The 16,358-nt window shown below is 50.5% G+C and overlaps 1 protein-coding gene across 1 annotated transcript in view; it reads left to right on the top strand.

The window, feature by feature from the left end:
* The first annotated feature begins 9,512 nt into the window (after positions 1-9,512).
* The window catches only part of WNT9A (Wnt family member 9A), a 65,556-nt gene continuing 58,710 nt past the window's right edge, over positions 9,513-16,358 (top strand). Inside the window, exon 1 of the mRNA XM_071734535.1 lies at positions 9,513-9,663. Within this exon, the coding sequence (XP_071590636.1) occupies positions 9,569-9,663 (95 nt within the window). The 5' untranslated portion in view covers positions 9,513-9,568. The remainder of the gene's footprint in view (positions 9,664-16,358) is intronic.

Raw genomic sequence — 16,358 nt, 5'->3', positions numbered from 1 at the left:
GATAGGGGGACAGGTTACCCCAGGGCACCTGTCACCCTAAGGATGAGATAAACAAGAGGCCAAACAGACCTAAAGAAGTCTCCTAGAAACCTGCAGCCCACCAGCTCTCCTTGCAGTAACCCTTGCATCACCAGTTTAGTGCTGTTCATCAGCTCCAAGGAGCTTCTGAGTCTCTCTCTGATTCAATGAATCCTAGAATGGGCTGGGTTGGAAGGGACCTCAGAGCTCATCAAGTCCAACCCTTGATCCACTCCCACTGTAGTTCCCAGCCCATGGCACTGAGTGCCACATCCAGGCTCTTTTGAAATATCTCCAGGGATGGAGAATCCACCCCTTCCCTGGGCAGCCCATTCCAGTGTCTGATCACCCCTCTCAGTAAAGAAATTCTTTCTAATGTCCAACCTAAACCTCCCCTGGCACAACTTGAGACCTCTTGTGCCCTCTTGTCTTGCTGAGAGTTGCCTGGGAAAAGAGCCCAACCCCCCCCTGGCTCCAACCTCCTTTCAGGGAGTTGGAGAGAGTGATGAGGTCTCCCCTGAGCCTCCTCTTCTCCAGCCTCAACACCCCCAGCTCCCTCAGCCCTTCCCCACAGGACTTGTGCTGGATCCCTTCCCAGCCTCCTTGCTCTTCTCTGGACCTGCTCCAGCACCTCAATCTCCTTCCTGAGCTGAGGGGCCCAGAACTGGACACAGGACTCAAGCTGTGGCCTCCCCAGGGCTGAGCACAGGGGCAGAATCCCTTCCCTGGACCTGCTGGCCACGCTCTTCCTGAGCCAGCCCAGGATGCCATTGGCCTTCTTGGCCACCTGGGCACACTGCTGGCTCCTCTTCAGCTTCCTGGCAATCCAGACTCCCAGGTCCCTCTCTGTCTGGCTGCTCTCAGCCACTCTGTGCCCAGCCTGGAGCTCCCCATGGGGTTGTTGTGGCCAAAGTGCAGGACCCGGCACTTGGAATGTTGAACCTCATCCCGTTGTCACCAAAACCCCTCAGATGATGCTCTGTAAATCACTGGTTTTACAGCAGGGGCTCAGGCAGAGTGTGAAAAGAGTCTCTGCTTGCTTGGCATTATTTTTTCAGACCTGCAAAGCACCTCCTGCAGCTCCATCAGACAAACCCACACTCATTCTTGGCATGTTTGGTTGTCATAAAGACAATAAGGGCTTAATTTTCCCCTGGGACCTGTTACATTAAGAATTATAAAGTTTATTAAAAAAGCCTGGACTCTAAAGTCCCTGATTCTCCGTGGCATCACCAAGGGAAAGGTGTCCATGTGAAGGACAACCTTGTCTGGGGGTGCTACTTGATATTACCCACGTACTTTGGAAGAAAAAGCTTTGCCAGAGCAAAACACAACTCAGGAAAGATAGTCAAGGCAGCAGAGGGGAAAATCTTCATTTTTAGGTAATTTTTTAATTTTTTTTTTTTTTTTTGCCAGCTCTTGGGAACATCAGTGATATCCTTTGCTGCAAGTGAGAAATCATTGGACCTGCAGAGCATCATTTACTGGCCTTTCCATGGGTAGGAGATAATTTAAAATTCCAATTTTTTAACATTGGCTGGCAACTAAGAAGCCAAAAGCTGGAAAATTTTCATTTCAGATACAGATGTATGTGCAACATCAGCTGAGGCTCGTAGGACCTCAGATGGTACAGGCCCAATAAAACCATTTGGAGAAGTCCCAGTAAGTGACCCTCTGCTCCCCACCTTGCTGTCAGACCCATGTGCCTGAAGGGCATCCCTGCCCATCCAAATTTGTCTATATATGTATATATTTATATATATATATACATGTTTTTTATATATGCACTTATATATTTATTTATATTTATACTTATATTTTTATTTATACACATATTTATATTTATATTTATATTTATATTTATATTTATATCCACATTTATTTATATTCACATTTATTGATATCGATATCGATATCGATATCGATATTGATATTGATATATATTTATATTTATATTTATATTTATATTTATATTTATATTTATATTTATATTTATATTTATATTTATATTTATATTTAAATTTAATTTATATTTATATTTATATTTATATTTATTTATATTTATATTTATATTTACATTTACATTTATATTTATATTATTTACATTTATATTTATTTCTATAAATAAATTGCCAATCACCACACAGATAAACATTTTTTGGACCTACTCTGACATGCTCTACTCTCAGGTTCACCTCCTGGCTCTATTCAGAGCTCTACAAAAGAATTGATCTTCATACCCATGGAGACTCCAGGAGTCCAGAAACCACCCCCCCCTGAACGGGAGACCCATTTTCTGCTGGTGGCTCTTGAACTGGACTGCCCTAATCTGGATTTTTTGCACACCTATGGAGATGCTGGCTTCTCCCTGCCATTGCACCTCACTCCCAAGGCCAAGAGCAGATGGAAGAGAGCAGCAGCAGCTCCTGTGTGTCGAGGTGTGGGCAGTCCTTGGGATGCTGGAGTCCTTGCAAAGGGGGGGACCAGTTGGAATTCTCCAGCTGCCTGCACAGGAAAGGCTGTGCAGCCACCCTGGGCTCACTTCAGAGAATCATCCAGCCACAGAACCAGAGAATCATAGAACCATTGACCCACAGAACCACAAAACCAGAGAATCCCAGACTGGTTTGGGAAGGGACCTTAAAGCTCATCCAGTTCCAACCCCCTGCATGGGCAGGGACACCTCCCACAGCCCAAGTTGCTCCAAGCCCCATCCAACCTTCAACATTTCCAGGGATGAAGCAGCCACAATTTCCTTGGGCAACCTGTGCCAGGGTCTCACCACCCTCAAATTAAAGAATTTCTGCCCCATGTCCAACCTCAATCTCTCCTCTCCAAGTTTTAATCCATTTCCCTTGTCCTCTCCCTACCCCCCCGTGTCCAAAGCCCTCCCCCAGCTTTCTTGGAGCCCCTTCAGATATTGGAAGGTTGCTCTGAGCTCACCTGGGAGCCTCCTCTTCTCCAGGCTGAACAACCCCAATCCCTCAGCCTGGCTTCCCAGGGAGCTGCTCAGCCCTCTGAGCATTTCAGTGGCTCTGCTCTGGACACCTTCTGGTGTTGGGGACTCTGTTGGGCACAGAACTCCTTGTAGGGTCTCGAAAAAGCAGAGTAGAGAGGGAGAAAATAGGTGATGAACTTGATCCAAATAGGTGGCAAACTTTTTCCCTCCTTTCTCTACCTCACAAGCAATAAACTCTTAAATTAAAGAGTAAGGTATCAGAGCTCCTAAAGATCACCCCTTGGTCTTCTTAACATGAGATGCAATTCTTGGAGGGGCCTCAGGGTCCCTCTCTCTCTCTTTTTTTTTTTTCCTCTCTCTTTTCTCTTGGTGGCAGAACAGCAGAGCAGACACTCTTTAAAAAAAAAAAATAATAAAAAATAAAGGAATTGCTCCACAGAGTGGGGGCTGGAGCAGATGACCTCCTGAGGCCCCTTGTAAACATATTTTATGAGATTGCCTGATTATACTGAGAGCTGGCAATGCTCAGAAAGGATCTGCATGAGCCTGTTACCGTGGGCCAGGAGTAAGGTGCTTGCTAATGCTTAATAAGCTTTAGCTGCTGTGTAACAGATGCCTATTGGGACCTGTTGGTTAAGTCCCTTTCAAAGTATTTTAATATGGGTCCTGTAATCAGTTAAGAGAGGGGATCTCTGATGGGAGCAATAGGTTTAGGGAAAAAAACCTATTGCTTGGGGAGATTTGGTGTGAGGGGCCCTCCCAGGGGCCAGTTGGTGCCCCAGACTGATTCTGATTCTGTTTTCTAGCAGGGTGTCTCATTTTGGGGGGAAAATTACAGAGGAACAAGCAAAAAATTCATGGTCTCCACTGCAAGTGGATCTCAGAGGACAAAGGTGGTGGCCCTGAAATTTCTGCACCCTGGAAAACACCCAGGACAGGTTGCTCAGGGTGGTGGTCGATGCCCCATCCCTGGAAAAATTCCAAGTTAAGTTGGACAGGGCTCTGAGCAACCTGATCCGGGTGAAGATGTCCCTGCTCACTCCAGAGGGGTTGGAGTAGGTGATTTTTAAAGGTCCCTTCCAACCCCAAACAGTTCTATGATTCTATGATCTGTGATTCTGGGGTCCCCATGTCCCTGCATCCAGCTCTGCCTTGGATGGAAAGGAAGGATGGGATCCTCCACGATGGAGAACAGCTTGTAAACTGTCATGTCATGACAGGCTCTCATTTGGTTTTTTACCTTCAAAAACCCTAAAGTAATGGTCTGCAGCTGCAGCACCACTCAGAAAGATGGGGACACATGGGGTAAAGTGGGGACAGGGGTGATCAGGACCATCCTGCTGCTCCTTTGAAGGGATTTGCACCCTCCAGAGCCCCAAGGAAGCAGAGATGCTCTCAGCTTGGCTCTCAGCAGCCCAGTGAAAAGCAGCAAGCAACTTTTGACCAAAAATCACTGACCATGGGGGAGGTCTAACACAACCCCACATTTCTTGGAGCTCAGAGCTGTCCCTGGGGTTGAGTCTCACTGCATTCAGGACTGATGGAAAAGAAGCAAAAGTCTGGCTTCCAGCCCATGTGTGATCACTCGGAGGGAGGAAACACCCTGGAAGTCCATGTGATGGCAAAAAAAAAAAAAAAGTAACTGGAAATGAAGGAGGTGGTGGCTGGGTAAAGGGGGAAGCATCTTTTGACCAAAGCAGCAAGCATCTTTTGACCAAAAATCACTGACCATGGTGGAAGTCTAACACAACCCCACATTTCTTGGAGCTCAGAGCTGTCCCTGGGGTTGAGTCTTGCTGCATCCTGCATCCAGAACTGATGGAAAAGAAGCAAAAATCTGGCTTCCAGCCCATGTGTGATCACTCGGAGGGAGGAAACACCCTGGAAGTCCATGTGATGCCAAAAAAAAAAAAAAAAAAAAAAAAAAAAAAGTAACTGGAAATGAAGGAGGTGCTGGCTGGGTAAAGAGGGGGGGGCGACTTGCATGGTGTGATCCCTGAGAGGGTGGAATAAACGACTGTCCCGTGGGCAGGTGGTGTTCCTGGGTCTTGTCTGTTATTTCAGCCTGCATCCGGAGGGCAGATAAATGCCAGGTCCACTTCTAATTAAGGAAACTGAGGAAGGGAAATGTGAGTGGCACGGCTCGGAGGCGAAGTCTCAGGAGGAAATGCAGCTGGAGGCTTCTCAGCTATCCTGGGCACAACCTCAGAGAGGTCCCAGCCCTGCCCAAGCTTGGTGAGGTCCCCACCTCTCCTTGCTTTGCTTGAGTTACTCCGGGCTGGAAACCAGTGCCAAATATTCTGATGGGGAACCCATTGGCAGTGAGGGATGAAGGAGGTGACCTCATGGGTATTTTCCTTCCCTCTCACACTCCCATGACTCAACAGCCCCACTGAGCTGGAGTTGCTGCCCTGGAGAGGTTTGGTTCATGGAGTGAGGCCCTGGGTCAAAGTCCTGGCATCTCTAAGGGAAGCTGCTTGGAAGAGGGGGGGAGGCAGATGGAGCCCAGAGAAGGTCACCTGGAACAAAGCCAGAGGGAAGGAAAAGGAACCCCAAGGAAAAGAAGCGCTGGGTTTCCTGCAAAAAAACCATAGCAAGGGTGGTGGTGAGGATTTCTGGGGAGTGGGGAAGCCTCAGGAGAGGTGCAGGAAGGCTGAGCCCTGCCTGGGAGCTGAGTCATGGAGATGGAAAGCTTGAAGTCACCCTCCAGATCCCTCTGTGGTCTGATGTGCCTTGGAAAGGCTTGATGGGGCAGCTGGAACTGCCTGGTGCCCTGTGAGGGTGTCCTGCTGACTGTGCTGGATGGCTGTCAGGGGTCAGTGGCACCCATGGGACGGGGTGACACTCAGGGAAGTGGGTGTAGGACTCCGGGACCCTTTGCTGGGGTCCTTGCAGGTGACTCCCTCAACTCTTTTGGCACCCAGGAGAAGGTTACAGAAGCTCTGGGGTTGGGGTTAGGGTGTGGGTTGTCCCCTGATGCCAAAGCAGAGGCAGGGCCAGGAACAACTCCTCTGGGGCTCCTTGCCCAGTATGAGCATCCCTAGAATCCCAGTATCATAGACTGGTTTGGGATGGAAGGGACCTTAAAGATCATCCAGTTCCAACCCCCCTGCATGGGTAGGGACACCTCCCAGCAGGGGTTGCTCAAGGCCCCATCCAACCTGGCCTGGAACGCTTCCAGGGATGGGGCAGCCACAGCTTCTCTGGGAAAACTGGGCCAGGAGCTCATCACCCTCACAGTAAAGAATTTCTTCCTAATATCTCATCTAAATCTCCTCTCTTGCTACCCATTGCCCCTGGGCATCTTCTTTTGACCCCAAAGGGTGCTGCTGGCAGTGGCACCATTTCCCAGGGGAGGCTTTGGCTGTTTGAAATTGTCACTTGAAATGCCAAGCTCCTTGGCAGGCCACTTGCCTGCTTCTCTCTGGGGTGTGGGTTGATCCCCTCCATCCCAGGAATGGAAAACCCCTTGTTGAAAAATACCCACTTCAACACCTTGGCCAGCATGGTCACAGTGCCACTGCACCGATGTGGCACTGCCCTCTGCTGTCTGTGGCTATGGGGACACCAGCCAAGGCCACCAGAGAGAAACATCCAGCTTTTGTGTCACCCTGAGGACTCCTGAAGGACTTGGAAAAGCCACAAAGCTGTCCTGGGAGTGATGCTGCACCCAGAACCACTGAAAGCTCCCCGATGAGCAGCACCCAGGGGCAGCAAAAACCCTGGAGGAGTCAGCACCTACTTGGGCTTCCCCTTTCTCCCAGCTGAAAGCAGAAGTGGTGACTATTTTTGGTGTCGTCCCACCTCGGAAAAGAGTCACACACAACCCAAGAGCATCACCCCAGCTACGGGCACCTTGCTCTGGGCAGAGGAACTGAGTAATGGGGAGGGTTGTGCTGCTTTGCCATGACCTGCTGCTTGCCCTGGCCCTCTGCCTGCTGTCACTGGAGTTTCCTTCCACGTGCTGGGTGCACCAGGTTCTTGAGGACATGTGTGAAGGATGACTCTTCAGCTGCCTTTTCCAGCAGAGAAATGCTCAAAGCCTCCAAATTTTATATATATATAAATATTTTATTTTTTTTTTTTTAACCTTGCTCGCTCTCCATCCGGAATCCTGCACCGAAATTGGAGGAACTCAGGGAGGAGGATGAGGGCACCCAACGTGACCCTAAAGCTGGTCCTCACCTTCCAAACTCTCCTTAATGAAAGGCCTCTAGATGGGGCTTTAATGCAATATTGCTGCTGGTCTCTGCTGGGCTGCCCAGGAGCTGCTCACCATCCAGGACCCATGGGGACACAAGGGATGGTGGCACTGTGTCCCTTTACCCTCGGGATAAAGGAACTGAGATATTCCCAGGTCTTGGTGAATCCTGGAAGCTGTTTGTTGGCTTAGGTTGGACACCCACCCACCCATCCCTGCTGGGCACCTTGCAGCCCCCACCCCAAGGGGTGCTGAGGTTTTAGGGTGCAGAGCTGCAGTGGGAACCCCTAAATTCTCGAATATGTGAAGCTTTGTGGGGTGCAAAGACAGCAGCTTTTCCACCAGGCTGTTTTTCAAAGGTTTGGTCAGGGACTGGTCTGAATTCTTGTTATACATTAAAAATTAAAGCAGCTTTTCCTTCCCTCTCTCTTCCCACCTCACCACCCCCTTTCCCTCCCCTTTTTTTTTATTTTTTTTTTTTCTGAAAATGAGCAGGAGCCAAACAGTTTGAACAGTACTGGGCAGGCTGGAAATTCCCCAGTGCATATCCCAGGGTTGCTCCAAGGGGGTATTCCAGGTCAAAAGCTTGATCCCCATCAACCCAACCCCCGTGTGGTTCCTCAACTGGTTCGTCCCCAGATTATGGGGACCAGAAAAATGGACAAACCCCACCAGGGCTGTCCAAGGATCTTATTGTCCCCCTGTGCTCCCAGTTGTCACCTGCTGGACAGAGGTCTGTGGAGCTGGATGGTTTAAACCCCTGGGGATGGTTTTGAGATGGGAGTCCACGTACCACGTGCTCACGGGTCCTCCTGTGTCTGTCCCCACGGGGGACACAAAAGGGGTCACCAGGATGACACAGCCATGCTCAGGAGGGAAATCTTTTTATTCCTGAGCAGCAGCGGGTGCAGAAATCACCTGGAGAGGAGAGAGTGACATCTGAACAGACCTGGAACAACTTTGTCACCAAAGGGCTGACACTTCAGCCATTAACTACTTCCCACCCAGGGTGTCCCCCACCCTGTCCGTGCATCTTGTCTCTCCACGGGTGTCTGATGCTGGAGTGACACGTTTAACCCTTGGACAAGAACAATCCAGCCCTTGCACAACTGTCTGCTGCTTGTATGAGCACTCACACCTGCAGCCCTTGTGCTGCATGCACGTGGCCCTTGGATGTTTGGGCCATGCAGAGCTGACCACACCTGCACCTTGCACACCAACACCTTGCACAACTGCCTAGAATAAGTGCCCTGACCATAGAATAAGTGCCCTCCCCTTGGCATGCCCAGCCCTTGCACAACTGTCCAGATGTGGTACACCCACCCCTTGCTCATCTGCCTCTTGCACAGTTGCTCATCCCTGGCACAATCAGACCACCCCTGGTACATCCACACCTTGCACACCCACTCCTTGCACGGCTGCCTGGTGCTTGCACAGCTGCCATCCCTTGCACATCTGATCCTTGCATGGCTGCCCATTCCTGACATGTTCAGCCCTTGCACAACTGCCCAGATGTGGCACAACCATCTCTTGCACACTTGGACCTGGCACAACTGCACATCCTGGCACACACCCACCCCTTGCACGACTGCTCAGACTCTTGCACACACAACCCTTGCGTGACAGCCTGACCCTTCCACACAGATGTGAAAGCTACACAGATGTGGCACATCCACAACATCCTTACACCCTCAACCCTTGCACATCTGCCTATCTCCAGCACATCCACCCCTTGCACGACTGCCCTGCCCTTGCACACGCAACCCTTGCACTTCTGTCCATCCCTAGCACACACCCCCTTGCACGACTGTCCTGCCCTTGCACACACAACCCTTGCACTTCTGTCCATCCCCGGCACACCCACTCCTTGCACTACTGCCCTGCCCTTGCACACGCAACCCTTGCACTACTATCCTGCCTTTGTACACACAACCCTTGCACTTCTGCCCATCCCCGTCACACCCACTCCTTGCACTACTGCCCTGCCCTTGCACACGCAACCCTTGCACTACTATCCTGCCTTTGTACACGCAACCCTTGCACACCCACCCTTTGCACACCCATCCCCGGCACCCCCCTGCCGTTACCACCTCCCTTACACCCCATCCCCTCCCTTTTTCCTCTCCCTCCTCCCTTCTTTTCCCTCCTCCTCCCTCCCTCCTCAATTCCCGCCTCTTGGAGGCGTATCCCACATTTTCCCTCCCCTCTCCCGGACCCGCCCCGTTCTCCTTTCCCCCCCCCCCCCCCTCCTTTCCTCCTCCTCCCCAGCCCCGCCCCGGTCCCGGCTGGGTTCTCGCCTCCGGCCGCGCTATAAGAAGCCCGGAGCGGGCGGCGGGGCCGTAGCGGGCGCGGCGGGGGAACGAGATGAGCAGCGCCGGCGCCGCTGCAAGATGCTGGATGGACACGTCCTGCTGGGATGGCTCTCCTCCTGCGCGCTCCTAGGGCTGCTCGCCTGCACACCGCGGCCCTCCGCCGCCTACTTCGGGTAGGTGGCAACAGTTCCACCTTGTAACCTGTTTGTTTTTTCCCTTTTTTTAAATTTTATAATTTTTTTTTTTTTTTTTTTTTTTTTTTTTTGGGGTATCTCGATATCCGAGTTCGTTTTCTTTGCCACAACCCGCCCCGAGATGATGCCCGCAAAAAAAAAAACCCTTTTCGCTGCCTGCGTGCCGGCATCCGTCCTGAGGGGGCTGACAGCCCTTTCCCTGCCTGCCACAGGGGTCTGGCTCACCCCTGTCCCTCTGCTCGGAGCACGCCGACCCTCATCTTGTCGCCGGGATCTTTAGGGGAGTTTCTTGCTGGGGGCTGGGGGAGAGGGAAAGTCTCGTCCTGCGTGTCCCGGACCGGCTGATCGGCGACGGAGGGGACCAGTAGTGGGTTGGTCAGGGAGTTGGGCTCCAGGTGCTTATTGCAACCGCTCATCTTCATGAGATATCTCCCCAAAAAACACTTTTTATTGCCCACCCCCCCCTTTTTTTTTTTTTTTTTTATTTTCCCTAATTTAAGCGCATCCTTCAGCATCAGGTGCTGGCAAACGGGTCCCGGCATCACCCCGGCTACTTTGTTACTAAATTTTTTTTTTTTTTTTTTTTTTTTTTGTCACCGACCCGAACTGGCGAAAAACTTCGCGACAGAAGGTGAGCGCGGAGAGGTGCGGAAGAGGCGCGGAGGCTCCGCATCCCCCTGCGCTCACCTGTGCGCGGTGCAGGGCGCTGCCGGCAGGGAGCGCTACCGGCCCGGACCCGCCGCGCAGGTGGATCCGGACCCCCTCGGGACCCCCTTATCCCATTCCCCCCCCCTTTATTCCTTGGGAAAAAGGATCTAAACTGCAGCAACCAAATAACCCCCCTCACCCCCTCTCCTTAATACCCCTCGCCAGCCTCACTGAGGGGCTCCAGCCCCCCCCCCACCCCAGCAAAGGGTCTGCTTGGCCCCCATCCCGACCCCCCCTTTGAATTTTTGGGGTTTTAATGTAGCTGCCTCCCGTCTTCTCGCTTTTCTTTCTTTTTTTTTTTTTTTTATTTTTTTTTTTTTTTTAATTTTTATTTTAATTATTTTTTTTTAAAGAATTGTCTCGCAATTGGGTCGGTTGGGGAACTGGGGATGCGAACACCTGATGCAGAGGTTTGGGTGTTAAGTTTACTCAGGAGCGCTGGTTCTTTGGTTCTTTTCGGGATGTTGCGTTGCGACCGCTGGTAGGAGCCACTGGACCAGCCCTGGAGAATGTTTTAGCAGACCTGAGGTTTTTTTTCCCCCCCCGCCCTCCCTCCCCCCTCCCTCTTTCCAGTAAAACAAATCCTGGTGTTGAGGCTTGTCCATTGCTTGTGGTCTGGCAAAGTTTGCCGAACAGTGCTACTTACATCTTCTGTTTCCAACTCGAGAACCATTCAGCTTCCTGCTGCTGGGGCTGCTTTTCTGAGGAAACAGCTTGTCCTGGGTGTGCAGGTTTTTAGGAAAAAAAAAAAAAAAGCAAAAAAAACCCCAACCCTTTTCTCCTGCAGCAGAACACTGTACCCAGCCTATAGCCTGTGGGTTTGTTGAAGACCACCAACACTCTGCAGTTGTACTGGGCCTCAGGGACTGACAGGGCTTGGAAGGAGCTTGGCTGTAACTTTCCTGTTAATCTGTGTGGTGCTGGTGTCTGCTGTAGGGCAGCAGGTACCTCCTTCCAGTTGCTTCCTTCTGGGATTTCTCTTTTGCCCTCGTGAGGTTGGTGTCGATTTTAATTTGGGTTTGAATGGATTGAACCAAGAGAAATGTGCTGCTGGGTCTGTCCTGACCACTTTGGGTTCTTATTCCCTCTGTCTTGGCATGGCTGCTATTTCTGATCTGAGACTGGCAAGAAGGGGAGATGCTGCCAGATGTGCCCCCGGCCAGATGTGCCACTCCAGCCCCTCTGGGGCTGCTGCAGTGGGTGAGTTTCCTTATGCAAAGCATCCTGCCCCCTGGTTTAGAGCCACAGCAAAGGAGCAGCATCTGCTGCTAATCTCCTCTTTGTTCTTCCAAGCAGCCTAAAGCAGAGATTGCACTTGCTGAGCTGTGGGGGGACACGGGGGGGAAATGGTCAGTTCAGGGTCCTTGCTAATCCCTAGTGATGGGATCTAAAGTGTGTGTGGAAGTGCTGCCGTGGAGTGGGAAAAGAAAGAAATCTTGATCTGGCACCAGCAAAGCACTTGGTGCCTCTTCAAGTGCCCCGTGAAGTCTGGTAAGAGCCCTCCTTGCTATGCCTAGAAAGGAGGAACTGCTCCAGATGTGGAAGCACATCTGTATTCTGCTAGAAGTCTGTCCTAAAAACCTGGCTGCGTCCCCCTGAACTCGAAACAAAGCAGGCTGAGTTAATGCAACCCCCTTTTTTAGGCAAGGAGAAAGGGCCATCCCTTCCCAGTCATCACCAGAGCCACCAGGACACCTTTTTGGTGGCCTGCTGGACCTTCTTGCTCCCCTTTGGGGGGTGCAGAGGGCAGGAGGCAGCCGTGTTAAACAGATGTCACGCCTGGAGCTGCTCCATTCCCCATTCTGCTGGAGGAGAGGGACAGCTGTGGATGATCCCTTCCACCCCATCCCCACTGTCTTATTTCAGGGAAAGAATTCCGTGTCTCCAAATGTGTGGCCCGGCGGGGAATTAGTGCATTTGGGGGGGGGGGGGGGGGGGGGGGGGGGGGGGGGGGACAGAAATTGGGCATGGTTACAGGATAACAAGATTGTGTCAGCATGGAGTTATGTGTCTGTGTCTGCCCCAGGAGGGCAGCTAAAGAGTGGGAGTGTGTGTGGGGGGTGATGCTGGGGTGGGAAAACCAAGGCTTGGAGGCTGCTGCTTCTCTGTGTCTGGCTCTGGTGTCTTAGAAGTTGGCACAAGCAGCCAACAACAACAAAAAAGCCTTCTAGGAGAGCTTGGTGTATGGGAGAGCAAATGTTGGTGCAGATGGGGCACTTGCTCCATCCCCAAGCTGCCTGATGAGGACATGTGCTGCATGTTCACTGCCCTGAGCAAAGGGAGGGACAGGTTTATCCCTTGCCTAGGGTTACACTGGCAGCCTTGGTGCTCCTCTCTGGGTGATGCTGAGCTCCTCCCTGGTGCAGGAGAGAAGCAGGTACCAGCCTGACCTGAAGCTGCTCTCCATCCAAGGCAGAACCTGGAGTGATGCTGATGTGCAGCTGTGAGCAGAGTCCTCAGAGGCACCTGCTCAGGGAGGGTTTAACCTGAATTACTGGAAAGCAGCTGAAAAAAGCCAGCTTCAGGGCTGTGGTGATGCCCCAGCTCTTAAGCCTTGTCTTATAGGAGGCTGCTTGATGCCCTAAGGGAGATCTGAGCAGGACCTGATGGTTTGTTTAGTGACAGCTCAGGATGCTCAGTGCTCCAAGGTGTGTTTTAGAGTAGGAATACAGCTGGGAGCCTGTTAGTGGCTGAGTTTACACCAGAGGGGGAAGCATTGCCTTGAGATAAAAGTCAGCTGAGCCGGGCTTGTTGCAGTGCACTGCCTGCCCTAAAATTTTGTCAGCCTGCTTTTATGTTCCAGCCTCTGCAGCTGGGCTGGCTGAAAAGGAATTTTCCCCCCTGTATTACAACTGGCTGGGGGGGTTAGTTTTGAGCAGCCAGCCCCAGACTGCTGGGATCCCTGAGAAAGCATTGCATTTCACTTCTCTGCTTTTCTTATGCCTTACAAGCTTTGGGTGTGGGTGCCTCCCCTCCCTCCTTTTCCTCTCTCCAATGTCATTTGGGGGAAGGGGAGGGGGATGTGTGGAAATGCCATAGCAGCATCTGGGAATTGCGTTGGGACTTGTGCTTCTGGGCTTTGGAAGTGGCAGATGACAAGATTAGCCATGCTGGGGTGATTAACTTCAGTCCTGCTGTGCCCTGGTGCTAGAGGGAAGGCAAAAAGCACCCCATAGGAGCTTGGTGCTTTCCTGAGCTGCCTGTGGTTGCAACCTGTCCAGCCCATAAATCAACCCCCCGCCTCCATCTATTTATTTCTGGGTGTTCTGATTTATAGTCTGACTCAGTTTTGCTGCACCCCTTCCTTTTATTTTATTTATTTTATTTTTTTTTTCCCCCCCTATATTCTTCTTGCTGGAAAGAAGAGGGTTGGTTTTCTGCAGGTTGAAGCTTGCTCTGCTTTCCTCCAGGAACCCAACAGCTCTGCTCCCTCTGCAAACACTTGTCAAGACAGTAGTAATGTTCCAAGTGGCTCATGCTTACATAGTGTTTGTATTGACAGATTGCAATGTTCTTCATAAATGTAACTGATCCCTGGGCTGCACGCAGGCAACAGGAACCCTGAAATGCTTCTGGGGGGGAGAAGGAGGGAGGGGAAGCATAGCTTGCCCTAATTTACCAACACATCTCTGCTGAGAGCAGGTTCCTTGCTGCATGATGGGTTTATATATATATATATTTTTATGTGGGAAGTGCAATAAATGGGTTTTTTCTTCCCATTGGAAGGTGCAGAACAGGTACTCAGCAACGCTTTAAGTGCAAATACAGTGAAATATTGTGCACCCTGTAATTCCCAGTGTGATTCTGCTAAAGAAAGAGCTGAATGCTGGACTGGAAGGGATCTTCAGGAGTTGTGGCCACCCTGATGGGGTGGGCTGTGAGCTGGGATGAATTTCTGAACTATGCCATCACCTTAAATGTCACCTCCAAGAAGAAGCAGCTTGCTGGTGCTGGCAGGCTTTGCTTTTTTTTTTTTTTTTTTTTTTTTTTTTTTTTGTGTGGGGGCTTTTTTTGTTTTTTTTTTTCCCCAACCTGTGGGATGCGTTTGATGGCTCTTGCATCCCAAGAATTTCCCTACCTGTCACTTGATGGTGGTGTGGGGCTGCAGCTCCAGCTGAAGGCGTGTGAACTCCTCAGGAAGCTGTTGCCCAGCCAGGCCACAGTGTGTTGGCTTTCCAGACAGGGATGGTTGGCCCTGGCATGGGGTGTGAGATGGAGCAGCTGGTTCTCACTGCAAACCTCCCACCCTCTAAAAAAAAAAAAATTAAAAAAATATAAAAAAAAAACCCAACCCAACAAAACAAAACCTGGGCAGGGGTGGTGAGGGAGGAATGTGGCACACAGGCTGGGAGCTCCTGGGGCTGGGAGGTGGCTTTGCCATCCCACCCTGTGGTGGTTTGCTGCTTCTAGGTGGTGGTGCTGATTTTAAGGTGATGGATGTCCTGGTTTTCCTGAGAATAGAAAGGGTGTGCCTGGCTTTTAAAATTTATTTATTTATTTTTAATTTGGTTTTATTTTGGTTTTTTTTTTTTTTTTTTTTTTCTTCCCCGTGTTCCTTTTGAGCAGGGTGGGGTGAGTTGTCATGTAGAGACTGTGTCTGAGTCCTGACTGGCTTCTCTCCCAAAGTTGGCCTCTCTGGGTCAATAGAAAGCAGTGTTTAACCTCCATGCCTTTGGAACCCCATGCCTTGAAGAAGCATTTGATTTGTTGGTGCTGGAAGGTGGCACTGGAATCGAGGAAGCACCCTAAGGGTGGTAAAAAAGCCAGGAGCATCTGGGAAAAAAAAAAAATTAAAATAATAGTGTGGATGCAGCCAAGGGGTCACCAGGCCACCATTGGTTCTGGGGACTCAAATTTATCCTCAGTTGGGTTGGGAGGTGCCTGAAAGCTTCTTCCATCTGCTGTGTGCTCAGAGAATGGAGCAGAAGTTGATTCAGACCTGGATTTGTTTGTCTTGGACTCATTGTCCTGGGTTGATGATGTTTCTGGGGACTTTTAAGGATCACTACCTTGTGCCTCAGTTTCCCTCAGCTGGGAAGACATTGGAGCCATCTCTCTCTGAACTCAACTTGATAATGGGCACAGTGGTTGCAGCAAATACTCACCAAATCCTGCAGGTTTGGTTAAAAAGGGCCACCAGAACTTCAGATGATTCCTTAGGGGAGAAGATGCCCCACTAGGAGAATTTTAAGTGATCCTTAGCAAAGCAGGAGGAGGCCAGTGATTTTTTTTTTTTTTTTTTTTTTTTTTTTAGTGTGACTGATGATGCAGAACTGGAGACCAGGAATCTCCAGGACTCTGGTTTCCTGGTGAAATGCTGGGTCAATCATTAACTTGCTTTCTGGAAGCTGCTAACAACAATAAAAGGGAGTCCAGCCCCACAACCCTAACACAAAAAAAAACCAAACTCCTGAGTGTTTAATAATTAAAGGCCTTGTGCTTTATGGCAGGGTAATGAGAATCCCCTTGAGGCTGATTCAGGGGCAGGTAATTGAATTAAATTGTGGGATTGGGGAGGGGGAGAGTTAAGTAGAAGGTCTGGAAGACTTCACAGAGGAGCTGGTGTGATGCTCCTGAGTTTAAATCTTTCTGACAAGCCTGGGTTTTGTCAGTCTTTGCTGCTTTATTCATTTTCTTGCTCTCTGCTTCATTCACCGGGCTTTCAGCCTTTTGGTGCTGCTGCCTCCTAGAGAAGATGCTCCTGTCCTGGGGATGCTCCTGGGGATGCTCCTTTCAGTTCCCTTCATCTAGGGAGGTGCTGACAGGGGTTTAATTCCTGGTGGTTTCCTTAGTGAAATGTTGATATTTAAAGGCTCCTTGAGGTTTTTTTGGTGGAAAAGCCAAGCCAGAAGATACTGAATTATGCCATCTGAATTCAGGGAGGATTCTGACTAGCAGAGGAGGTACTGAAGGTCCATTTTTGAGGTTCCCCCTGCATGAGGCAGTTTCTGATGCAGGGATTCACA

This window comes from Heliangelus exortis, chromosome 2 (assembly GCF_036169615.1).
Source record: "Heliangelus exortis chromosome 2, bHelExo1.hap1, whole genome shotgun sequence".
NCBI classification, from domain to species: Eukaryota; Metazoa; Chordata; class Aves; order Apodiformes; family Trochilidae; genus Heliangelus; species Heliangelus exortis.
The sequence above is the reverse complement of the archived record's forward strand: the minus strand, read 5'-3'. Positions and strand labels throughout refer to the sequence as shown.